At 47.0% G+C, this 27152-nt stretch overlaps 1 protein-coding gene across 2 annotated transcripts in view; it reads right to left on the bottom strand.

Moving 5' to 3' along the window:
• Window positions 1-2695: 2695 nt before the first annotated feature.
• The window catches only part of MARCHF8 (membrane associated ring-CH-type finger 8), a 187661-nt gene continuing 163204 nt past the window's right edge, over window positions 2696-27152 (bottom strand). The window contains exons 4-8 of one of the 2 annotated variants that reach the window (XM_030571208.1): window positions 22867-22946; window positions 21730-22578; window positions 19605-19785; window positions 10040-10187; window positions 2696-7687 (exon numbers count right to left, since the gene is read on the bottom strand). In XM_030571208.1, coding sequence (XP_030427068.1) covers window positions 7383-7687; window positions 10040-10187; window positions 19605-19785; window positions 21730-22578; window positions 22867-22946 — 1563 coding nt within the window. In that variant the 3' untranslated portion in view covers window positions 2696-7382. The remainder of the gene's footprint in view (window positions 7688-10039; window positions 10188-19604; window positions 19786-21729; window positions 22579-22866; window positions 22947-27152) is intronic. The other variant, XM_030571210.1, reaches the window with a different exon arrangement.

Raw genomic sequence — 27152 nt, 5'->3', positions numbered from 1 at the left:
ATGCAATGACTAGGACTGTACCCATACTCACATTCTCAAAGATATTTTCATGAATCTCTCAATAAATGATTATTGGTGGTGGGGGGTTCCTGCTGGGGTTTCCCATGGGGTCTTCCATTGGGGTCATTCCGTGGATTACTTTTACTCAATCAGGAAAACTTTTTATATTGTACTTTTGATCACATCTAACACCTTATGCATATGCATGAGGGTTTCAACTCTCATTTCCTTATCTGTACTTCTACACCCCATGAATATTGGGGTCCCTCATTTTTCATAGGTTCTTTGTTCCTCTTAGTCTCATTAGCATCTATGCACAACATGGACCCTATGGTCAGGACAGGCCTCTCCATCAGGTGTCTCGTGTTCTTGGACTATACCTTGCAGTCTATTGCAATCTAGTTTTTTGTAACATTACCTATTGGCACATCCTTTGCATTAATCTTGCGACCTTGCTTGCATAGGGTTATCTCTAGGTAACCCACTCATGTCAGGTGTTTTTAAGCCTGTGGCCTAGTATTTAAATCTATTTAGCATACACTGATTACACATGAAATAGCATATGAATTGACCACTGACACCACATAACACAATGACAAATGGATGATAAAATTAACTAATTGACTACATGCTCCAATATCTTGCCTAGGATAATGTCAGGCTGACAGGTCTATAATTACCCAGGTCAGCCTGTTTACTCTTTATAATAATTGGCACAAAATTAGCTTTCTTGAAGTCTTCTGGAACTTTCTCAGTGCTCAGAGACTTATTGAAAATCAACATTAACAGTTCAGCAAGCTCCTCAGCTTCTTATTGTCCTTAACTCTGCTGGCCATTGATTTCTCCTTGTGTTCCTTGACTTTTCTAATGAATATTCTACAATACCTAACTTCTGATTTATATTCATTACTATCGAACGCCCCTTTCTACCAGATTGGCTTTTTAACTGGTATGGCCTTTTTCCTGGATTATGGCTTTCTGGGCATCTAGGAAGGTGTTTTTAAATAATTCCCAATTATCATTCACATTTTTCTGAGGTAATACTTCCTCCCCTCTGATTTGTCTTGTCACTGTTATCAGCTTTGTGAAATTGGCCCTATTAAAACACCAAGTATATATATTACTGGTCTGGACTTTATTCCGCTTGCAGATTATAAATGTGATCGCTTGTGCCTGAGCTATCATTACTTTGTAGTTCTGTGGTCAGTTCTTCAGCTCTTAAGATAAAGAATACTGCCAGGTTGGTTGCAACACTGTGAGTTAGGAAATTGCCATCTATAATATTTAGAAATTCCAAGTAAGTTTTAGTACTGGCAGCCTTAGGCTTCCAGCATACGTCACACAAATTGAAGTCCCCCAATGATCATGCAGCTTTTTATCCTCTGTGTTGTGAATAGATGCATAAATAGGCGGACATCCTGCCCCCAGTGTGATTTGGTGAGCTGTAGCAGACATCAACCAGAACCGCATCTTGCGCTTTCTCTGTTAGGACACTGATCTATCAGCATTCAAGATCATTTTCTTCTGACTTGGAAACAGGTAATGCCCTTTATATATTTTTTTTAAATGGAGTGCCACCCCCCCGCCCTTTACCCACTTGATCCTTCCTAAATAGGTTATAGCCATTGATTTTAATTCATTCCACCAGCGTCCAGTAATACCAAGTGGTTCACATTTATGCTCATAAATGAGCAATTCCAATTACTCTTGTTTGCTACCCAGGCTCCTAGCACTTGCCTACAGCCAGGGCCCCAAGCAAAAACAAACAAACAACAAACAACAACAACAACAAACACCTCTGGGAGCGCAACTGCCGAAGTAAAATAAATAAATAAATAAATAAAAATTATGCCGCTCCTGAAATTGTGCCGCCCCAAGCACGTGCTTGGTTTGCTGGTGCCTAAAGTCGGTCCTGCCTACAGACTGATCCCTCTTCTATGAAGTGGAGGCCATCCAAATTATACAGCCCTTTTTCCTCATGGAAGGTAGACAAATGTTCCACAAAACCAAACCCCTCCACCCTACCCTACTTATCTATCCAGAGGTTCACATACAAAATCTTCTTCCTTCTTTCATTTGTGGGACAGGTAGGACCTCAGAGAGCACTGGTGAAAATTCTTTTTGTTTGGCATGCTTCCGAGGGCTTAATGACAGGGCTTAATGCTCATCTGCCGCAGAACAACATAATCTTTGCTTTTCTTTGCAAGAGACTGATGGCAAGGGGCTCCCCCCGCTCTGCTGAAAAAAAAAATTTAAAAAAAAGTGTCCTGCAGAAAAAAATCCATGTGAAAACTCTGGGCCCAAACTTGCAAGGTTCAGAATATCTCACAGTGCTCTCTCACGAAGATCAAAAGATTGTTAAGGGAAGACAGGCTCATTACAATCATCTAGTCTGACCTTTTTTTAAGTGAGTGGTTGAACACAAGCATATCTTCTGAATGTGATAGAGAATCCATCCAGTTATTCAATGATTAATTACCTTTCTTGTTAAAAAATGGATTTTTTCTGATATCAGTCTCCTGTCATTGGATCTTGTACACTTAGGTCTGTTAAATTAGAGAGAAGCCACATAGATCAGACATTTTTTTCCATGTGAAGGTACCTGTAGTCTATGATCAAGTCACCTCTAGAAAGCTCAACGTTTCTGACGACTGGGCCTCTAGTTTCTTTGCAAAAAAGTAATTTTCTGCCAATTACTTTTTATAGAAATGCTTTATTGCTGCAGTCAATAACCCTGCGTATCACAGCACAAATAACCAATTACAGTTTAAGAAACTAATAATAATAATTCTGCAAGTGGTAATACTGAGAAAGAGATGACCATACAGAAAAGGATACAAAACTATACATTTAAGTTACTAGAAAGTTACTAACTAAAAAAATTCTGCAGAAGTGTGAAGTGTCTTGTATAAACTATACAACACATGCCAGTGTCAAGTTGATTAACAATATATAATTACCTATGTACAAACGTTTTATCTAATTACAAGATCAGCTGCAATTTTTAACAATTATCTTCTATACAAAGACAAGTGCTTTCTAGTTTTCGGTTCTTCACTGGAATATACAGATGTTGCAATATTTCAAACTAAATAGTAATAATAATAATAATAAATCACAAAATAAAAATTCTCCTTTAAAAAATTTATTTTGCATATCTAGGTTAATGCTGTGAAAATCCAGCCAGCAATATCTTTGCTTTTGTATTTGACTCTCAGTGTATCAGAATACTAGAGATGGATCTGAACCAGATTCACAGTTCCAAACACACCTGGACTGGGGGTGGGGAGGAGGGAAGAGTTCACATCCATGGCGTCCCTTCATGGCTTGGTCCATTCTCTAAAATGGACCAAACCAGGAAACTAGGTCTCAACACTCCTTGACTTTAGGAGAATCTGGATCCACAGCCCACTTTGGACCAGACTGTGACCCAGCCCAATGCAGTTGTGTAAGGGAGTAAAACTCTACTCCCATGCACAGCCAGTTCAAAGCTTCCCACATCACAGCAAGGATGTGAGAAAGGGCTGCACGCCCAGCACTGTCCACCGCAACAGCAGGATGGTGGGGAGTGGGTGGAGCCAATGCCCAAGTCAAAGGAGCTGAACTAGTGAGGGGGCAGGGAAAGAAATGTAAGGGAGGAGTTGTTTCTCCTTCACAATCCTATCCCAGGGCTTCTCCGGGGGCATTACATGGCCTACTGCCTTTACAGGCTCAGTCAAACTCCTTGTGAATTGCCCCGTCTCTACAACGTGTGGAAGCAAAGCCCTGAATCAGAACTCCAGGAATGTTTGGCTCCTGGCCTAGATCCAAAGTTGGCAGCTCAGGCCCATCTCTACGGAACAGAGGCACCATGTTGTGATGGTGGCAGTTTGCTTCCTTTAAATCTCTCCCCCCATAAAGGGTTAGTTTAGGAGAATCCTGAGACTTCATAAGGGTTTAATACATGAAAATATTTTAAAGATGATCAGCCATCTCTAATACACATATATAATTCTAACCTAATGGGGATTTGTGATCCTGCCGCCATATTGGATATGATACTGCAGGGAGATTTTCCTTGATGTAGCCTGACATTTTCTGGACTGGACTTTGGACTGACAAGACAAGGGAAAGGGAGCCGGGTGGGGGGCTTTCCACTAGATCAGAGCGTTTTTATTATGCAGACAGCAATCAACACAACAGTCTATGGATAATCTATGGATAATGCCATAGAAGTTAAATTAAGCACATGTCCTCTTTGACTCAAATTCTGCTCTCACTTGCACCTCTGCTCCTTCACTTCAGTGGGGATGAACAAGAGAAAGAGAAAGAAAAGACAATTCTGCCATCATCTGTTCATCTGAAAGTATGTCATATAAGAGGAACTTGGAATGTGTATTTTGATGGTGAATGGTCACTATCATGATCCAAATCTAGGGAGAATGACAGGACTCATTAGAGCCAGGGTAAAAGCCTTGGGATGGCTGCAACAGATCAACAGAACCTCCTTACTAAGGGTGATAAAGCACCATTCGAACTTGCGTGTACCACCAGATGGCACTGTGATAAAGAAGGAAAATCAAGTTTCAAAAGGCCCAGTGGGAAAGAATCAACATGAGAAACAACATCTGGATGGGTGAAAAACAGTAAGATACAAAGTAAAGGGCCGATTCTGCAGCCCTTACTCTCATCAGCAGTCCTAATAATTTCAACTGGACTACACAGGAAGATTATTTACACCTGTAAGGGTTGAAATATCAGGCCCTAATTCTGCTTATGAAAGAGGAACTGGGGAAAGGCCCTGGATGACAACAGGATGGCTAACAGTCTCATACGCGATTCTTTTGCAGCCTATTTCAATTAGAAAGTATGTATTTGTTAGAGTAATTGGTAGGGTGGAGGGGGCGGAGTCTTTAGCAGTGTATTGTACAGCATCTGGCATATGCTAAACTAAGCTTCCAAAATGTCAAACTCACTCTGGTAACGTTTCTGAAAAGGTCCTGGTCAGATGAGAACGCAGACAGCACCACCCTGGAGATGACTTATGTTAATTTTTAATCATTGCAGCCTTGCGTGCATGAAAATTGAATAAGATTTTGATGAAGACCTGGTATTTAACCCACCTGAGTTGACTTGCTTAACCTGTTCACCAAGCATAAAAAATACCACGTGATCTAAGTTCTAGTGAACAGACCATGGTCATTGCCAGGACCTTGGGAAGAAGGGCATTCAGAAAGGGGCCCAGATAATTGCACTTTAGAATGCAGCGGATAAAGGCAACAGCTGCATGCATGGGGAGATGAGGACTGCCTGGATGGTAGAAGGGAGGGTTCTCGCCTGTCTACACTGGCTGAGGATTGACCATCATAGCCCCCACCACAGCAATAAGTTTATGCCAATGCAGTTTGCTAGATTGTCCAGAGACCTGCAATGTTTTAAAGCATCCCAAAAACAGGGTATATGTTATTAACAAAGACCAGGGCCAGTAAGTTGGGAGGGGGGGAGTGCGCATGCACGCACGCACGCACACACACACACACACACACACACACACACACTTTTGAGAAACCACTGGCTGATGTCCCCTTAGCATCCTCCCTCCTTTGCCTCAAAGAAATCCACAGATTTTTATCAAAAAGATCAAGACAGAAATTAATGTCACATTTTTATGGAAATTTCTCTGATCTGCAGTTTTTCCTTTCCAGTGTCCAACTATTTTCATTGGGCCAAACCCTTGCTCAGTAGGAGTTTGCCTGAGAAAGGATTGAAAAACCCCTGGATAAAGACCTTGGGATTTGGTCAAATATTCCAACACGTAAACAGATTTCCTAATGAACTAAGAGGCCCAATGCAACTCCCATTACTGTCAATAAAAAGATTCCCATTGACTATATTGGCAGTTGGATTGGACTTGAATGGAGCAAGTCAGCTCTTAAAACTAGGAACCTTGTGCAATACCTTTTAATTATGATTTTTCCATTTCAATGATGCTGACACTACGGTCTGGTTTAATGAGGTCTGGGATTGAGACAACCTTCACCTTACTCTAGTTGAAAGAATGATTCTCTAAGAAAGCTCATGTACTTTTAAACATTTGGACAACTCTACTCAGCACTCTTCATCCTGACTCCATACATGTTCCTCTTCCCATCAAACAGTTCATACAATCAGCTATTCACGGGTTTAAAACAAACAAATCAAAATCACTCCGACCAAGGAATATATCAAAATTTGGGCTAAAACAAGAAGACGGTTTCAACCTCAGCTATGTAGAAATAGGAGACCCTATGCAATATATACTCCTTATTAGTTGTTTCCAACAACCCTTCTTCGTGTTGTCAAATTCTTGGGAGTCACACAGAACACAGCATTAAAGAAGACAGACCATTTTCAGCTGTATTTTTTTTTTCTAAAGAGCTCACATTATACCAATACAGTGTCCAAGCCCCTTCGCCAGTGGCTGAAATGATAGTTACATCAGCGATATGTGCAGGTCTATCAACTATGTAGTTGATTTAAAACAAACAAACAAAAAAACAACCCCAGAACAGAACAACAAAACCATTACATATTAAAACAAACATTTTACACCCACTACTCTCCATTTACAAGTCACAAGTGCAATATTCTTTGAAAAATTTTCTCCTGAGAGAAAACCCCCAAGAAGTAGAGTTTTTAGTGTTATGCTGTGGGTATGCATTGGAAACCACATTAGATTTTTGTAAGGCAAGAGGTTTAGGACCTAACAGGATGTAAGTGGATCAAGAGAGAGTATTAAAAAGGGGTATTTTGAAATGAGACATTCTTTCAAGTTTCATTCTCATTGGACACATATACTACAAAATAAAGACTTTAAAAAGTGCTATATGCTTTGTGAGTCCTTTATCACAATATGTAAAGCATAATCTTATAGCCGCTGCCTACGAGAAATGTTAGTGGCAGTGTTAGCGGTAGATTAGATTCTAGGTCTCTCGTTCCTCTCTCTCAGCTGTTCCTCAATGTCTGAAGCCATCTTCTCATCAAGGCTTACATTACCCCACATGCATTTTGGGATAGTTTAGAGCGAGCTGTCTTTTAAAAAGAAGCAGACTCCATGAAGTTGATGATGGTTCACACCAGACTTGCAATACTCTGACGCCTTGCCTCATCCAGTGAAGCCTCCGGTGTCTCTTTGTATAGGCCAGTCTGAGAGACGAAACATCGAGAGGTATGGAACCATGATAACATACGACAGATATGTCAGGGGGGTAAAACAAATGCTTTTTTTTTTTTTTTTTTTAAAGTAATCCGCCAGTGCTAGGCTGTTAGCTGATTTTAAAAAGGTAGAGCAGTTTGCAGTAAACAATGATGCTTTTGATCCTCAGGAACATACAGAACCCTCACCGTTCCCTGGCCCCCAAAGATCAGACATGAAGGATTTCTGCACCACAGTCTTCAGGTTCTGTGTAATGTGAAGAGTTTGTATCTGAATGGTGGACCCCAAGCATTTCTTTATTTTCAGTGTTTGGCTCCATTAATGCAGGTTTTTCAAAGATACTCTTTTTGCTAGTTTCTGGACAGTTCTGTACATATATTACTCGGTTATAAGCCTTAAGTCTCTTCCACAGCTGTACATACACTTTGCACTGGACATACATGAATAGAAGTCCTCCAGTGAAGCCAATAGCCACAACTACCAGCTTAGTCCAAAATGGCCACTCTAGAATCCCTGGAGGAAAGGAAAGGACCACATTAATATTAGTTAGGCTGCACAGTATCCTTTAAATGAGAGACACAGAATAGGCCACAATCAGAATCTCACATGCAAACCCATCTGAATTTGGGTTAAAATCCTTGACAGTACTGTATGAGAGCAAACAGATGTGATCACTCCCAGGTTCCTTTATTATTATTGATAAGATGCCATAGGTGTACAGGGCACTTTACAGAAGAGGTAAGTCAGGTCCTGGACTTGAGCAGCAGCTAGTCCAGTTCTCAAAGTCCACAGGGTGCAAGTGTGGTAGGCAGTTCTCTTTACAAGTACACCGTTCTCTGTCACAGGGTTTGTTTAATGCAAACAGTTCTTGTTATACCAACAGTTATGTTCTCCTTTTTGAAAGCCTGTCAGTTCCAGTTAATAGGTCTGTTCACACTCAACCCCCGTTTTACTCTGTGTACAGCCCACGGGGAGTACTACCCCCTACAGGGTATAACTAGCAGCTAGCAAACAGTTCAGTCTCCTTTATACCTCTTCCTGCCCACTCAGTGATCACACAACATATGGATTCACAGGCTTTGAGGCTGAAAGGGATCATCTAGTCAGACCTCAGGCCTAACACAGGCAAGACAGCTTCACCTAGTAGTCCCTATATCCAGCCCAATAACTTAGAGTTGAACTACAGCATCTCTTTTAGAAAGAGACGTCCAATTTTGATTTAAAGGCTGTAAATGGTGGACAATTTACCACATCCCTTGGTAAGCCTACCCTCGCTATTACAAATGTGCAGTATTATTTTAGTTTGAATTTGTCCCTATTGGACGTCCAGCCAGTGGATCTTGTTATAGCTCTGTCTGCTAGATTTAGAGACCATTAGTACTGTGTATCTTCTCCAGTGTAGGTACTATACATATCAACCCTCTCCATTACTGGCTGGTCAGGGGCATTGCAGGAAAGACCATGACATCACGCTGATCCACCCATTTTCAAGTTTAATGGAGAATTAACAATACTATAACAAATCCATGACCTCCTTGGACACGACATCTGTCACTGTGCTGCACACACATGACCATTTGGAACTGCTCAGCAGTGGCAGGGACAGAACTCAGATTCTCTTGCTCAAAAAGCACAGGACTCTGCCACTTGGTTACAAATGCAACCCCATTAGCTGTTAGCAGTATAGGACCTATGCCATGCAGCCCAGCAGTTCCAATTCTATCCAACGGAGGCAGTGGTGCATGCACACACGCACGCACACACGCACGCACTAGCCAGCTTACTGTAGTACTCATCAGATTGCTCATTTCATTTGAATTCTGAAACGGAGTACAGTACCAAGTACTAAATATTCATGCTATTCCTATTTATGCTCATCTAAAATAACCTAAAGGCTGTAAATGTTTGAAAGCATATGCTTTTCATAAGCATATTGATCCCTTGCATTAAAAGGCCAACAATTTTCAATACGCCCATAGATGATGCTGTCAGATGGAAGAGAGACCAGAAGCTTTCATTCAAAGCAGCCTCTTTGCTAAACAAAAATCAAGTACAATCAAACTACAACTGAAAATGAAAAATGACAGTAAGTCATGAAAATGTATATTTTGAAAAGTGGCTGCACTTAAAAATGACTGTGGGCTTCCAAGTTTATTGACGCTCAATTATTTCCACAGCAAATGTGCTTTGCTTACACGTAAAAATGTGGGTTATATTTTTCTGTTTTATTTTTAACTGTTAGCCCTTCAAATGCAACCTGAGATCTAAGAGTCAGGCTAGGTTCTTGTGGTTCCTTCATCACTTCCAGGAACGAAATTTCAGCAGGACAAACTCTGTCCTTAGTGACAACTGTGTCAATGCATCATGTAACTGATTGGACTTTAATACACAATTCTGTTACCAATGAATAAGGAGGTGCTGAATCTAGCTCCCTCTCTTTTTAGCTGTGCTAGCTCTGCAGGGCTACTAGGAATAAAAAGCAGGAAACACTTAGGCCTTGTCTACACAGGATTGGTACCAGTTTAAAAATAGATTTAGTTAAAGCAGTGCAACTTCGTGCGTGAACACTTGTATTGGTTTAAAACTGGTTAGACTGGATTAGCTTGCAGCCATACATTTTACTGGTGCAAATTACATTGATAAGCCAGGTTTAAATCGATTGAAGAATGTCCACACACAAAGTTGCACTAGTTTAACTAACCTGGTTTAGAATCACACCTTTAGTTAAAATGGTGCAACTTCGGGCCTTATTTTGATTACTAAAGCCAGAGATCTGACAGTTTAAAAAACACATCATCTTGCTCAACAGATCTGCCTCTTTCCATTCGGAGTCACTTAAATAAGAAACAAAATAAAGTAACATACCAGTAGTCTGTCCCTGTTTAATCTCTTCAGCAGTCCTGTCTATAAGGACATACAGAGACCACACGACGCAGGTGATGGCAATGATATGGAATGTTACAGAGCACATGATCTTCCTCCTCTCACTGGCCGTCATCTGCAACTTCTCCCACTAGCAAGAAATCCAGAAGGCAGAGCAAGCGGTTAGAGGTTTGTGGAAGATAGAGCAGTGGATGAAAGGAACACTAGTGAACACACCTGACAGGCGGAGGCTGTTTTCCTCACAACACACAGAAGCATTTCTTTTTAAAAGTAATTATGTCAGGTAGTTGCCGCAACCCACTAGTCCATATATCAGGGTGCAAGTTCAAGCAGTAGTGACTGGCACTCCAGTGTGTTTGTGTGTTTGGCCAAATATTTTCAGTTACCAAATTCTGCCAAAAAGCATTTTTTTTCCTGTGGAAAACTTAGATTAAAATGATTTTTTATTTCATTTTCATAAAAATTTTCCAAGGAAAAAGCTCCCATGTTTTGACCAGCTCTACTTCATAAGCTGGGTTGTTGTTTCCTAGCTCTGTTGGAAACTCGGACTCTCTCCTTATGGGGTCAATGGGCCAAACACTTTACAGACCTGATTCATGACTGCTTTATCCCCACTGGGACTTGAAGTTAAACCTGGGATGATCACTTTGGTTCTTATGCTACTGGCAAGCACCACGCCTATATTTTGGCCTTCTCTTGTTCACAGTCCCGCTACTGGTTATTTTCTCCTGATTGACAGGATACAATACAGGAGGAATTGAGGATGAGGTGTCAGCTTGACTGCAGTTTGAATCTCAGGAACTTTTGAGGCCTAATTCCATTTTGTTTGTTTGTGTTTCCTCCTCCCCATCTCCCCCGTTTATGGTTCTGTTCTGATCATTTTTGGTACCTGGTTTCTTCATAATAGATTAAATTTTCAGAAATGATGAGTGGATTTTGGATACCTCCCTTTCTGGGGGTATGTCTACATCTACAATTTTGCAGCGCTGGTTGTTACAGCTGTATTAGTACAGCTGTATAGGGCCAGCGCTGCAGAGTGGCCACACTTACAGCAACCAGCGCTGCAAGTAGTGTTAGATGTGGCCACACTGCAGCGCTGTTGGGCGGCTTCAAGGGGGGTTCGGGGAACGCGAGAACAAACCGCGGGGAAGCAGGTCTCCTTCCCCGGGTTGCTCCAGTGTTCCCCGAACCCCCCTGCAAGCAGATCTCCTTCCCCGCGGTTTGCTCTCGCGTTCCCCGAACCCCCCTGCAAACCGCGGGGAAGGAGACCTGCTTGCACGGGGGTTCGGGGAAAGTGAGAGCACACCGCGGGGAAGGAGACCTGCTTGCACGGGGGTTCGGGGAACGCGAGAGCAAACCGCGGGGAAGGAGACCTGCTTGCAGGGGGGGTTCGGGGAACGCGAGAGCAAACCGCGGGGAAGGAGACCTGCTTCCCCGCAGTTTGCTCTCGCGTTCCCCGAACCCCCCTGCAAACCGCGGGGAAGGCGACCCGCTTGGGGGGGGATTCGGAGAACACCGGAGCAAACCGCAGGGAAGGAGACCTGCTTGATTACCAGAGAGGTATCCTCAGGTATGCTGGGATACCTGCTTATTCCACGGAGGTCAAGAAAAGCGCTGGTAAGTGTCTACACTTGATTACCAGCGCTGGATCACCAGCGCTGGATCCTCTACACCCGAGACAAAATGGGAGTACGGCCAGCGCTGCAAACAGGGAGTTGCAGCGCTGGTGATGCCCTGCAGATGTGTACACCTCCTAAGTTGCAGCGCTGCAACCCCCTCACCAGCGCTGCAACTTTGTGATGTAGACAAGCCCTGGGTGCCCAATGTGGTATGCCTCATAGGGACGAGATTTTTAGAAAATGCTGAGCATCCACTCAAGATGTTCCAAATTTGACACCTCAAAAAACTGAGATGCCCCAAACCACTAGCCAGTTTGTTAATTTAGACTATTGTGTTTTTATCCTTGCCTTTATTTATTTATTTTTGTTTGGTCTTCTTTGTGGTCCAACATCAGGGATGGCCAAAGCATGACCTGCAGGCCCAATGGCACCCAGGATGTTCTACAGTGCAGCTCACAGCTAACTTCCTCCACATATAAGAAGGCGTGGCTGGGAGAAACGACAGGCCCCAAAATGCAGGTCTCATCGTGATTCAAGAGGTCTCTGTTCAGAACAGCATCATGTCCTGAGCTATATATTTTGCAGACTGCACTTCTGTATTAAAGATGAAGGTGGATGAAATCTGCTTCATTTTCTGTAGATTAGTAGTGGCTTTGGGATCCTGGCCAACTACCATTACAGCCCTTGGATGGTTACACTTTGGACTCCCCATCCTAGTGATTCAGGATCATCTGCTTGATTTTAATCTTCTATGATTATTCTTCTCCCAGACTGAGGTTACTTTTATTAACCTCTAACATGGGCAGGCACAGCATGATTTGCCAGTGCTAAGAATATTAGTGGTTCTTATCCAGAAATCCTACTGGTGAGCATCAACTTTGCCTTTGAAAGACAGAGGTATTTGGGATAGGAAAATGGATACCGGACACAACAATGGACAGATCCTTGTGTTCGTCAGTATCGGTAAGGTAAGTCAGTGGGTGTATGGATGGCAAAAAGTGTTAAATAATAGCTGTTGGTTCTAGCAAGTTGAAGTCATAAAATGTTACTATGTATGTTCAGTGCAAAAAAGAAACAAAACATTATTTTTCTGGGTGAATTTCATTGCACCATAAATAAGATTTTGGCTTTAAAAAAAAATTTGCTACATTATTATTTTTTATGTAACTAAAGGACTTCAGTGGAATCATTTTACAAATAAATATGAAAAATACAGAGCCTACAATTCCCACATCTTCAAGAAAATTCATAAGCCATATGGGCAACAGTACCGCAAATCCTGTGCTTTAGAGTGGGTCTCGGCTCTGAAAGGTGACTGTAGAAATGGTAGGTCCTAACAACAGACCAGTTCTTCTTCGAGTGATTGCTCACATCCATTCCAGTTAGGTGTGCGCGCCGCGCGTGCACGTTCGTCGGAAACTTTTTACCCTAGCAACTCCAGTGGGCCGGCAGGTCGCCCCCTGGAGTGGCGCCGCCATGGCGCCCAATATATAACCCTGCCGGCCCGCCCGCTCCTCAGTTCCTTCTTACCGCCGTGTCGGTCGTTGGAACTGTGGAGCGCGGCTTAGCTGTCCTCCACGTCCCTAGCTCTCCTTGTTATCTCTCGATTATCTCTCGTACTGTTAATTAGATTGTTGAGTGTAGATAGTAGTACTTAAGTTAATAGGTTGTAAATAGTTCTTCGCTGGGGGCTTAGCCCTTCACGGCACCCGGCACCGGGCTCATGCCTGGTTCGTCGGGCTTCAAGCAGTGTGCGGCCTGCAAGAAGCCTATGCCCACCAGCAACCCCCACGACGCGTGCCTGAAGTGCCTGGGGGAATCGCACAGATCGGACAAGTGCCGCATCTGCAAGGCTTTTAAGCCAAGAACAAAGAAGGAGAGGGATCAAAGACTCCGAACTCTCCTTATGGAGGCGGCACTTGACCCGGCGGTTTCACAGGCCGTGATCTCGGCGCCGGCACCGGATCGCACCGGCACCGGAAAGACTCCCCGGCACCGACCTTCTCCGGCACCGGGGACAGAACCGAGGCCGTCGAAGTCTACTACTCCGGCCAGGCAGACCCGACTGGAGCGCCCGGCCTCAACACCGGCCGCGGTGCCGCTGGCACCGTCGACTCCGGGCCCAGCGGGTCCGTCGAGTCCGGTGCCGCCAAGCTCCCCCATGAGATCTGGAGTTGAGATATTGGTCCCATCCACGCCGGAGACCTTCGCCTCGGCTCGGGATCTCATAGCACTGACTGAGTCCACTCAGCAGCCACCCCCGGTACCTCCGGTGCGGGTCGTGTCCCGAGGCAAGCCCATGATGTCGGCACCGTCTCGGGACTCACGCTCACGATCAAGGTCCCGACGCCATGGTCGCTCCAGCCGCCACTCGCAGTCCCGGCACCGCTCCCCTCGGCGGTACCGGTCGCACTCGCGGCGCCAGTCGGCCTCAAGACGGTCGTGGTCGGACTCCAGCTGCCGATACCGGCACCGCGACTCCAGGAGCCAGTCCCGACGTTACTCGCCGCACCGGTCGACCTCCCGGCACCGAGTTGGTGGCAGGTCCTGGTCTCGGTCGACCTCCCGGCACCGAGCTGGTGGCAGGTCCCGGTCCCGGTCGACCTCCCGGCACCGAGCTGGTGGCAGGTCCCGGTCCCGATCCCGGCACCGAAGCGGCGACCAGTACCGGTCTAGATCCTGGCACCGTGATAGAACTCGGTCCTGATCCCGGCACCGTTTTGACTCCCGGCACCGGTCCCCGGCACCGAGACATTCGTCCATGCCGACCCGCGCAGACCCTTACCAACCAGGGTCAGCTCCGCCGTGGCCTTCTAGACAGCCGTCGGTCTCTTCCCAAACGGACAGCGGGTATGCGCTGGGCACCGACCGGCAGGCGGCGCTATTTAGCGATCCGCCACAACAAGACCAAGGCCCGCAGCAATGGGAGTTCTGGACACCCTGGGCATACCATCAAGCCCAGGGGCCCCAACAGCTCCCTGCTAGGCCTGCGACGGCGGAGCGCAGGGCGCCAGAAGCCTCATTGTCTCGCCCCCCTCCCTCCCCGGATCGGGAGGAAGGGTCCAAGCAACAAGACTCCGCTCTGGCTCCTGAGGCAGAGGCGAGGGCCGAGGGAGACCCTCCATTAGACACTCTCTTGCTGGGGGTCTCCTCATCCTCCTCCCCTGATGAAGAGGTGGCTGGTACCTCCTCCAACAGCCCCCCCCCCCCCGCTGGATCTCAGAGCGCACCAAGACCTCCTCCGGCGAGTAACCCAGAATCTGAGTCTGCAAGCCGAGGAGGTCTCGGAAATAGAGGATCCGATCGTCACCATCCTCTCAGCAGATGCTCCCACCAGGGTCGCCCTGCCCTTCATAAGAACCATCCAGGCCAACGCCAACACCATCTGGCAGTCTCCGGCCTCCATCCCCCCTACCGCGAAGGGCGTCGAGAGGAAGTACATGGCCCCTTCTAAAGGCTATGAGTACCTCCATGTACACCCGACGCCGGGTTCCCTGGTGGTTCAATCGGTGAATGACAGAGAGCGTCATGGGCAGGAGGCTCCAGCCCCCAAATCCAGAGAGGCCAGGCGAATGGACCTCCTCGGCCGTAAGGTATACTCGGCTGGGGCGCTGCAGCTCAGGGTTTCGAACCAGCAAGCCATGCTGAGCAGATACGCCTTCAACTCCTGGGTGGCAGCAGACAAATTTAAGGAGCTGCTGCCGCAAGACGCTCGCCAGGAATTTGCAGCCATCTTGGATGAAGGCAAGAAGGTTGCACGCACGTCCTTGCAAGCTTCTTTGGATGCTGCAGACTCGGCTGCCCGTACCCTCGCGTCGGGAGTAACGATGAGTCGCATCTCCTGGCTGCAGGTTTCTGGCCTTCCGCCGGAGCTCCAGCATACCATCCAGGACCTCCCCTTTGAAGGCCAGGGCCTGTTTTCTGAAAAGACAGACCCCCGACTCAAGAGTCTGAAAGATAATCGGGTCATTATGCGGTCCCTCGGGATGCACACACCGGTAACGCAACGCAGACCCTTCCGGCCACAGCAACAACAGCAGCGTAGGCCGTATTCCCAGTTCCGCCAGCGGCAGGACCTTTACAGGCGCCGCGGCAGGAATGGAAGGCGCAGGCATTCGGGGAACCAAGGAGGGCAGAACCAAGGCTCCTCTAAGCCCCCGCCTGGACCCAAGCCTTCATTTTGAAGGTGCGCTCGAGGGCGCAGTAACAGTTTCCCCCATGGATCCTTCCCCCCCGTTTTCCAACCGCCTTTCGTTTTTCCTCCCGGCGTGGTCCCAAATAACATCGGACCGCTGGGTCTTACGCACGGTGCAGACGGGATACCGCCTGCAGTTTGTATCATTTCCTCCTTCCCGCCCCCCTTCCTCGTCCCTCTTCAGGGACCCCTCTCACGAGTAATTCCTTCGGCAGGAGGTGCAGACGCTCCTCAGCAAAGGAGCTATAGAGGCGGTTCCAGAAAACGAGAAAGGCAAGGGGTTTTATTCCCGCTACTTTCTGATCCCCAAGGCCAAGGGAGGCCTCAGGCCTATCCTCGACCTGCGAGAGCTCAACAAATACCTGGTGAAGTTGAAGTTCCGCATGGTATCCCTGGGGACCATTATCCCATCCCTGGATCCGGGAGACTGGTACGCCGCCCTCAACATGCAGGACGCGTATTTTCACATTGCCATTTGGCCACACCACAGACGTTTCCTTCGCTTCGTGGTGGGCCTCCTTCATTACCAATTTGCAGTCCTCCCATTTGGCCTGTCCACGGCCCCGAGGGTGTTTACAAAATGCATGGCAGTGGTTGTGGCGCATCTTCGGCGCAATCGTATCCACGTGTTTCCTTATCTGGATGATTGGTTGATTCGGGACACGTTGGAACAACAAGTCCGCAGCCACGTCCGCGTGATCACCGGCATGTTCACCACTTTGGGCCTCTTGATAAACACGGACAAGTCCACCCTGATTCCCACGCAGAGGGTGGAATTCATCGGGGCCGTGCTGGACGCCACTGTGGCCAGGGCCTTACTGCCATTGCAGAGGTTCCAGGCCTTGTCGGCGATCGTTCAACGACTGCGGACACCCCCCTTGACATCAGTGCGGACATGTCTAGCCCTGTTAGGCCACATGGCGGCTTGCACCTTTGTGACCGGTTACGCTCGGCTCCGCATGAGGCCCCTCCAGTTGTGGCTCATCGATCATTACAGGCCGGCAAGGCAGCCGCTAGACATGCTAATCACAATCCCCCAAGGGGTGTTAGATTCTCTCGGCTGGTGGCTAGACCAGTCCATGCTATGTGCGGGACTCCCTTTCCACCCACCTCAGCCCTCGGTGTCCCTGACAACGGATGCCTCAGATCTAGGCTGGGGGGCCCACCTAGGGACCCTGAGAACGCAGGGCCTGTGGTCCCAGGAGGAGGCGGGGTTGCACATCAACATGCGGGAGTTGCGAGCGGTCCGCCTTGCTTGTCAAACGTTCTGCCATCAGCTTCAGGGTCGTTGTGTCGCAGTGTTCACCGACAACACGACGACCATGTATTATATCAACAAGCAAGGCGGCACCAGATCCTCCCCCCTGTGTCACGAGGCGATGCGACTCTGGGACTTTTGTGTAGCCCACTCCATTCACCTCACGGCTTCCTTCCTCCCCGGAGTACGGAACACGCAGGCGGATCGATTGAGCAGATCCTTCCTGTCGCACGAGTGGTCCCTTCGCCCGGACGTCGCCCTCTCCATCTTCCGGAGGTGGGGTTATCCCCGGGTGGACCTCTTCGCGTCCAGGGGGAACAGGAAGTGCCAAGCGTTCTGCTCCTTTCAGGGCAGGGAGCCCGGGTCGATAGCGGATGCCTTCCTTATTCAGTGGTCGACCCACCTGTACTATGCGTTTCCCCCGTTCCCTCTGGTCCACAGGGTCCTTCTGAAGGTGCGCAGGGACAGGGCTCACGTGATCATGGTAGCCCCGGCATGGCCCAGGCAGCACTGGTACCCCATGCTGCTGGACCTGACCATAGCCGACCCAGTTCCCCTGCCCCTTCGCCCGGACCTGATTACCCAGGAGCACGGGACCCTCTGTCACCCGGACCTGCAGTCGCTACACCTAGTGGCGTGGCTCCTGCGTGGCTGACTGGTTCTGAGCTGCGCTGCTCCTCGCCGGTGAGGGAGGTGCTTTTGGGCAGCAGGAAGCCTTCCACGAGAGCGACATATTCGGCCAAGTGGAAGCGTTTCTCCTGTTGGTGCGTGGAGAGAAATCTCCGCCCTATGGAAGTGTTGGTGGCCGACATCTTAGACTACGTTTGGTCCCTCAAACAGCAAGGTCTGGCCATATCGTCGTTGCGAGTCCACCTGGCAGCTATCTCCACCTTTCACCCGGGTGCGGATGGTCGCTCTGTTTTTTCTCACCCGACAGTGTCTAGATTCCTTAAGGGGATGGAACGTTTATACCCTAACGTCCGTCCCCCTGCTCCAACCTGGGATCTTAACCTGGTGTTGTCCCGGCTCATGGGACCGCCCTTTGAACCGTTAGCCACTTGCTCCCTGCTTTTCCTCTCTTGAAAGACTGCCTTTCTAGTAGCTATCACCTCAGCTAGGCGGGTGTCGGAACTCCGGGCTCTTGTGGTAGACCCCCCGTATACAGTCTTCCACAAAGATAAGGTGCAGCTGAGACCACACCCTGCCTTTCTTCCCAAGGTAGTCTCGTCCTTCCACATCAGCCAAGAGATATTCCTTCTGGTTTTTTTCCCGAAACCTCACTCCTCAGGCAGGGAGCAGCAGCTCCACTCGCTTGATGTCCGTAGGGCTCTCGCGTTCTACGTGGAGAGGACTAAGCTCTTCCGCAAATCCCCCCAGCTTTTCGTGGCGGTAGCAGACCGCATGAAAGGGCTTCCTATCTCCTCCCAGAGGTTATCCTCTTGGGTGACGTCCTGCATCAGGACCTGTTATGACTTGGCCCATGTCCCTACGGGCCATGTGACTGCGCATTCTACCAGGGCTCAGGCATCGTCGCTGGCTTTCCTCGCCCATGTGCCCATCCAGGAAATCTGTCGGGCAGCGACCTGGTCATCGGTCCACACCTTTGCTTCCCACTACGCCCTGGTCCAGCAGTCAAGAGAGGATGCGGCCTTCGGATCTGCAGTGCTCCATGCCGCTACTTCTCACTCCGACCCCACCGCCTAGGTATGGCTTGGGAGTCACCTAACTGGAATGGATGTGAGCAATCACTCGAAGAAGAAAAGACGGTTACTCACCTTTGTAACTGTTGTTCTTCGAGATGTGTTGCTCACATCCATTCCACACCCGCCCTCCTTCCCCACTGTCGGAGTAGCCGGCAAGAAGGAACTGAGGAGCGGGCGGGCCGGCAGGGTTATATATTGGGCGCCATGGTGGCGCCACTCCAGGGGGCGACCTGCCGGCCCACTGCAGTTGCTAGGGTAAAAAGTTTCCGACGAACGTGCACGCGCGGCGCGCACACCTAACTGGAATGGATGTGAGCAACACATCTCGAAGAACAACAGTTACAAAGGTGAGTAACCGTCTTTTCCTGGTGTACTTTCAGAGTTACAGCTGCTGACTTTGCTGACTAAAATAAATGTTTCCTCTTTTTTATTCCTGTTAGTCCTGTGGAGCCAACCCAGTCACTGGAGAGGAAAATAGATTTTTTTCTGGCTAGGGCAGCATCAATAGGATTGTCAATTAAGTTCTGACAGCAGATTCTTTATTACTGGTGATGCATGAAACCAGAAAAAATCCAGCTTGACTCTCAGATCCCAGGTTGCATTTTCAAGTAGAAAATACAGATTTATAAAATTGAGCAGACTGTATATGGAATCACTGAGGGATGATAAGCATGGAGTCCCACTGTGCCATGTTTAAAAAAAGAGTCACTTTTGCGAGCAGTGCCACACTTCTAAGGCAAACTATTTCTTTGGAACCAGTCCTTGGACCTACCTTTCGTAGGGGTTTTAATTTGGTCTCCATGATGAACTCATACTTGCAGAGTTCACAACATCGGGTGTCTGAGCTCTTGATCCACTGCTGCAAGCAGGCTTGGTGCACAAAATGAAGACTTCCTGTGCAGTGACAGGGGGTAATCAAGGGGCTTTCCTCATCTCCTTCACAGTGACATATCCTGAATCAGGAGCAAAGCAGCTCATTAGGAGGCAGTAGCAGAGACAGGGAAAACCAAAACAACGTAGAGGAGGCTTTTAACATTTGTGATCAGGCACGGTCAACCAGTGAAGATTCCAAACGACATACATTTCAAACCAAGAAATTTATCAATAAGAAATACCAACAAATAAAATAAAATATGACACACAATAACTGAGCACAAACACTGCTAACTACACAATTTCTCTCTGGCTCACTGGGCAGACACATAAGGTCTGAAAGAGATTTGATAATGAAAGGAGAAAGAACAGGGTAAGAAATTACAACGCATCGTCTTGTCTACCAGAACAATAGTACTTTACTGAGTGTGGCATTTAAGCAGTATGGACACTTCCCATGACAGAACATGCTCACAGAGGTGTAAACCTAACTGTGGTTTACAATTAAAAAAAAAACCAAAAAAACCCAAAAAAACCAGAAACCACCACACCCACACAAACTCCACAAGAACATGAAGGGCTAACCTATGAGGCCTGAATCTTGCCTTCTGGGATGGATTATTTCTAGTAAAAGTTACCAAGAGATGGACTCAGGCTGCAAAGCTCTGGTCTGACTCTTGCCAAAGTTGGGAATGTTTAGATCTTCTGTCCATCTCAACTCACTCACTTTGTAATGGCTGCCAATGACAGCTACAGTAAGGTTCCTCATATTCCCTATCGATTAACCTAGTGGGCACTGAGTAGCTCCTCTCCCAATACGTTGCCATTCCAACGTACTGCAGCTCCAATTCCATTTCAAGCTCCAGTTAACGGAGACACTTGGTTCTGCATATTGCCACAGAAGCAGATGGATAATTAATTTCCTATGAGGTTGTTTTAAAAAGTTAATGAAGAATAACACTGGGGGCACGAGTGCAGACGGTCAGTGAGGATGGGACCAATATATTCTGGAGCATCCCACCTACCCACTGTCGGAAACCCTTACTGAGTCCCTGTGACCCAGCTGCTACTTTGCACTCTGACTGCTGGCTGAGGAGCCAAGTGGTGAAGGTAAGTGGGCTGGCAAGTATCACTGGGGCCCAGGGATGAGAAGCAGCAATGAGGTGGACTGTGCTGAACAAGGGGGCAGGGTGAGTAGAATTGAGGAGGCAGGTGGTAACAGGGAAGGAGTCAGGAAGCAGGGGATACATTATGGGCCTTTGCAGAGGTTGGGTCACTTGTAGGGGAGAGAGAGGAATTGGAGAGGATGATTGGTAGGAGAACAGGGGCCAATTCTCACTATACCGAGTGCCTACCCAAAACCAGGCTGAGGCAGAGTGGCAGACTCTGCACCCGGATGAGGGGGCAGAACTAGGCAGCTGCCTCTGATGGGGCTTTATGTCTTCCGGATCTGGTTAAGTTTCTGCAGCGGCACAGTCCATCCAGACCACACCTCACTTGTTTGGCCCCACACGATGGACATGCATCAGGGCCATGTTCTGGCTCATCACTAACAGTGAGCCCTTGAATTACGCTTTTCACCCGAGGCCCTTTATGAACAGATACATGGAAATAAACAAAAAAGCTTTACCAAAAAAAATCATACATAAGTTGATCAAATCTAGGAAGTGACACTTAAACTGCCCATTTTCCAATGACCGTCAGCAAAGCACATTGCTCTTTAAGCTAAGAACGTTCAGCTTGGCCTTTAATATGTGTAGCTGATTCTCTCAGATATTCCTGGGTTTGGCACCAATAAAACCACTTTGGAATGCGGAGCTGTGAAGCAAATTGCTTTGGGTTGCAAAGAATTTATTGACTCAAAGGCAAGCTTCCACTCAGTGGACTAATAAAGCATTGGAAAAACAGCAGGCCTCAAACTGCACATATTAAAGCAAGGTGAGAGAACACAAAGGCAGAGAAAGCAGAGCAGGTCACCGCCGAGTGTGGGAGGGGGCAGAGGAAGGTGTTCTCTGTAAACCAACCTGCAGGCATCCCCCGACGTGGACACAGGGGAAAGAGGGGGGAATTTTTCTGACAGGGGAGAAGGGCAGTCTAGGTCACTGTCTTTCTCAACTGAACAGAGTGGTGCCCGCAGCTCCTTTGATTTCAACCTCACGGAGGCACTGTCCTCGAATACGTCATCATCTCCCATGTCATCAGAGCAGAAGCCTGTGCTTTCCACCAGCACGCTGGAGGATTTTGCAGTTTGGAAGTGGCTTGGATAGCTCTCTAGTTCATGGAACTTATGCAGGCTGCTGGCACTCGAGCTGTGGGAGAAGGAAAAGAGGTAGCGCAGCAGCTTTTTGCTTCTTGCTGACGTCTCATTGTCCACCTTGTCATCCAGGAGAGGTATATGCACCGCATGGTGGTTCTCGGCTGCTCCCGAAGCGCTCGAGTAGGTGGGGGAAAGAGACGGCATGTAAGAGTGTTTAGAATTGCTAAAAGAAGGCCTGAGATTGAGTGATTTCTTCTCTTTCTGATTAAATCTGTTAATCCTTAAACACTGCTCCTGTGTCGGGGTCAGTTTGCCTTCAGAGCACGTTCGCTCCCCATAGTTAGAGCTCTCTGTGGTGCTCTGTGCCTTCTGGTCCACATCGTTGAGGGACTTGGAGAATTTAAGAGCTCTGGCGGCTTTTGCATTTTTAGCAGACTCGACCGCATGGACCCAATCCTGCCCATGGGAGTTTCTCTTTGATGCCTGTAACGTGTCCTGACAGATTACTGTCACTGTGACCCCCTGTGTCAGAGAATTCTGGCAGTGAGGATTTTTCAAGACAACAGCAGACTGCACTGGACTGTGATGACAACATTCAGAAAATACTGCACTGGAACTGCATGCAGAACAGTGGAATAAAAGCACAGAAAGTAAAAACAATTATACAAGGGAACACGTATAATCAAAGTGAAGAAACAAGAATTATGGCTAGTGTTGGGCTGGTAAACACAGCAAGCAAACAGTAGGTGGATCCCATGGAGCAGCACTAGACAGTATTCGAGAGAAACAAATGGGACATTTAGAATCAGAGCCCTAGATTGCTTACTTCCTGGTGTACATGATTTTTTCATAAATTGGTCCTTGTACAGGCCCCCACTGCAGCTCTACAAACAACAAACATTACCTGCAGATGTCCTGATTGGATGGCGTAACAGAGGTTCGAGAGAAGCTATGAGGATCAGAAACGGAGGTTGGACTGCCAGCCTGCAATAAGAAATGACAGGTCAGCTTTTCTGAAGCACCAGTCTTTAGTATCAAACACAGTATCTGGGGGCAGATACTGCATCAGATCCAATGCTATTGGGTTAGTTGTAGATGTGTGAGGCTTGTGGAGACAAGCATTGAATGTCAAAGAGCTTTGTTTGACTAATGAGTGTACACCATCACAACCCTTGGAAGAGGTATTCATATACCTGGAGCATACCTCTTCACACCAAAATGCAGCCTTCTCTGGGGTGGAACCTGGCAGTTTTTAAACTCTATAAAGAACAACAGTTCAGGAAATGAAGAATGCCATATTCATTCAAAGGAGGAATTAAACAGGGAGAGAGTATTTACCTAATTAAGATTTAGCTAGCACACAGGAGCTAACACTGCTATTTGAAAATACCATGGGACATTTAATGATGACAAGAGGCCAGGGTCTTGGCTTTCTAAGAGTCAGGCCATCAACAGTCCAGTATCCCACATATCATTCTGGGGCATATGTTCAGTACCAGCTCCCAGGAAAGAGCACCCCATGCTGAATCAGACTCCTCCCTGATGTGCTCTTTATACTTTGAGGTTTTATATTCTGGGTTTATACTGACAGAGCCTCCCATCTGTGTGGAGGCAAACCCTGATGGCACTTAGCTTGAGGAGACCTGACAAGATCACAGCCTGAAATGCAACAGCTGAAGAATCCAGAGTTCTGCTCACCCAAATGAAAAATAAAGATCATCCATTTGGGCTGAAATTAAGAGAGGGAAAATTCAGGTTGAATCTCAGGAAAAGCAACAGACTAGACTATGGAATAATCAACATGCGGAAGTGGTAGATGCTCCAGCATCTGGCACATTTAAAACTAGAATGGAGAAAACTCTAACAGAAATACAGTATGGAGTATTCTTGCCCTGACAGGGAATAGGACCACATGACCTAACATTCATGTATTGGTGAATGTGAAATGTTTCTACCATTCTGAAATTTCAGATGAAGGAATCGGGTATGTGTAAACTCTATGTACATGGGTAACGTGTAGGCAGACTCCCCTACATTCCATGGCTGAAGAATTTGCTGTGTATTTTGACTCTTGTTGCAGAGTTGTGCTCTAGAATCCCAACTTTTATTTAAAAGTAAAATTATGTTTCTAGCCATTTTGGTTGCAAAGCAAAGCAAAGCAAACCTTGAAAACCTGAACAGTGCATTGTCATCTGCCTTAGTCAGCGGGCAGCCTGAAAAAAAAGAGTTTTGAAAGGAGCTAAATGCCCCATTCATCTCAGTGGGGTGCTAACTCTGAAACCAAAAGATGACAATTTAAAATGACAGTACTAATGCTTTTATTGTCGAACCTTTAGCAGAAACATCCAGCTAATATGCTTGACCACAACCTCAGACTGCCTCACATTTCTACATTTCTTCAACTACCAGATACCTCAACTGCCCCTTATCCAGCTGCCAAAACTCAAGCTTCCCAAAGGAAACTTTTGCAATGCAGTTCTACAGGGTCAGTACAAAAATCTTTGTCATATAAAAACTAAATATGTGGGACAGAGTTAAATACACAGTTTACTATCAAAATATATAGCACAGGGGCTACTGTACCGAGTGTAATATTCAATCCCATATTTAATTTATTAAAAGCCTCTGTGGTACATTTAAAATGAAGTTGCCACAAGCTTTAGGAATTTTACTGCAGAATTTAGGTTCAGCTTGCCACAGAGTATGCATGACTTTACTTATAGATAGATGGGTATCCTACCAGAGAGGGTCACCTATAAAATAATAGTCACAGAAAACATCAGGCCAAAATCTGTTTGAATTACATTAAGGATGTGACAAACCAACAAACTGCACATCAACAGTTGGTTATATTAGCTTTGCCCTGAGGACCATAGCTCATATATTTTATACTATGTGAATCAACACCCTGGTAATAGAGCGAGTCCTCACCTACACGTGTTGAGGTGAGTTCAAGACAGTGCCAGATGTTTTTTGGAAATGCTTTAGTTTTGTCTCTTTGTTTTATTGCCTTAGCATCAACTTCAAAACAGGTTTTTCTCGGACGTTAAATGTTCTTGTCTCCCAACATGATTCTTTTGTGATCATTGTGGTTGTTTTTCAAAAACACCACCACCACATCAGTGTGGAAGCTGACATTTGGATCTGCAGTAATTATGCAAATGTGCATGAATGAGATTTTTTTAAATGCTATAGGATATATTTAGCAAGCTTTTAAAAACAAAATATTGACCCAATGGAACAGCACACTACACTGTGCCTTGGAAACACAAATGCAGATGTTGCTGGAAGCACAGGAGTTTACTCAAGAGATAAATACATCTCAGGCTCTTGAAAGAAAAAGATATAAGAAGTATCTGGCAATATGGACTCTGGATACAGGACCGAATCCCGGCTCTGCTTCCCATGGAAGGAAGGACCATGCAAACATCCATGTAGAGAAGAGAGACTCACTGGCACAGTGCCTCCTGCTGGTCATCCTGGGAATTAGCTCTTGTCCAGCTCAGAGTGCCCTCTGCTGGCTGGTGGCTCACCTGCCTCAGCCCCTATGAGCCGCCCGGACCACAGTGCTCCTTACCCTCAGGTTCTGCCCACCACAGTACCCCAGATGCTGGGTCTCCTCTCCCAGGGGAACCCCCAACCCTTTATCCCCCCCTTGCCTCAGTGGCTACTGCCAGTCATCATCTAGCCCCTGTTCACTGGGGTAGACTGCAGTGTAATGGCCACTCATCATTGGCAAGGGGCGCTTGGACCTACTGCCTTCCCTGCAGCCCAGTACCTCTCTAGGTCTTTCTGTCAGGCCATAGCCTGGGAGGTTGCCAGGCCCGAGGTCCCCAGCTCAGCCTGTCCCTTCCCCAGCACTGTTCTGCCCACGGTACCCTTTGCTCCGTCAAGCAGCAAGGTCCATCTCTGTCCAAAGCTGCCTAGAGAGAGACTCCTCCAACTTCTGGCCCACAACCCTCTTGTCAGGGACAGCTGGGCCCTAATTGAGCTGGACACAGCTGTGGCTGCTGCTCCAATCAGCCTAGCTTGGCTGTTTTAACCCCTTTTCTCCAGCCTTCCCCAGGGCAGCCCTCAACCTGGAGCTGTTTCAACCCCTTCAGGGCTGGAGTGGGGTGACCACCCTGCTATTGTCCTACAATGTCCATGTGGACTCACGACGGGCCTGGCCCACACCTAGGGTGTCTGGGCATGGTGCAGAAGGGATGAAGAAGGTATACACTCAGTCCATGGGCTGTTTGGGGATGGGGAGACCATTCAACCCTCAGACGGCTCTCCGTGGGGCCCACAGAGGTTTTTCTCATGGGGGAGCAGGGAGAGGGTGCAGAAAAGGGAGTAGTATGCCCCCCCCCCAAAAAAAAAAACAAAAACACAAAACTAAACAGAAACAAAATGGCAAGACTTTATAACAGGGATCACTTTAGTCCCTATGGCAATTTTTGTCTGAATAGGGGACCTCCCGCCCCTAAGTTGTAGAACAGTATTGGTGTGCACTGTTTGTTGCTGCTCCCTTCCCCAGAGAAGGCTGCATCTTAGTGGTGCTGGATGCATACAAAGCCCAATTCTGCAAACCCTTAATGGCAGAACTCCCAGCGAAACCAAGATCAAGCCCAAAGTTTGTGCAATGCTTTGGCTCTAGTGCAATGTAAAATATTATTGATGAGTTATAAACCCCTCAAAAGAGAGACGGAGAGTAGAAACGCTGGCCTGAAATGGTTCAACCGCATGAGTGGAAAACCTAAAATTAACCAAGTGAGGCTCTAAGAGGCTGTGAAAGCCAAGAATGGACAGAAACAGTTACATTAAAATTCTCTCTTTGCATCAACTCAGCTAAACTAACAATGAATACTTCCATCAAAACTTCCTGATTGGCTCCCCCCATTGCAGGACAGAAAGTGCTGCAAAGGCATCGCGCTACACAGAGTGTAAATGTAATCCTGAGACCGCGATCCTGCACAAAAATGTCACATGACCAAAAAATTAAAGACTGTATTGTAATGCACATGTACATACAACCTTAACTGTGGCATTTACTAATTTCTGAGTGCTTCTCTTTGCAAGCTTAATGTCTGAAGCTCTGTTTCATTTCTTAAATCTTCCCAAATGATATTCCATCTGCATGTGAGAAATTGTATTCATTTTTCTTATGCAAAAATCCACAACTGTAACAGAACATGGAGAAACTATCCA

The sequence above is a fragment of the Gopherus evgoodei genome, chromosome 7, assembly GCF_007399415.2.
Source record: "Gopherus evgoodei ecotype Sinaloan lineage chromosome 7, rGopEvg1_v1.p, whole genome shotgun sequence".
Lineage (NCBI taxonomy): Eukaryota > Metazoa > Chordata > Testudines > Testudinidae > Gopherus > Gopherus evgoodei.
This window is presented reverse-complemented; position numbering and strand designations above follow the sequence as displayed.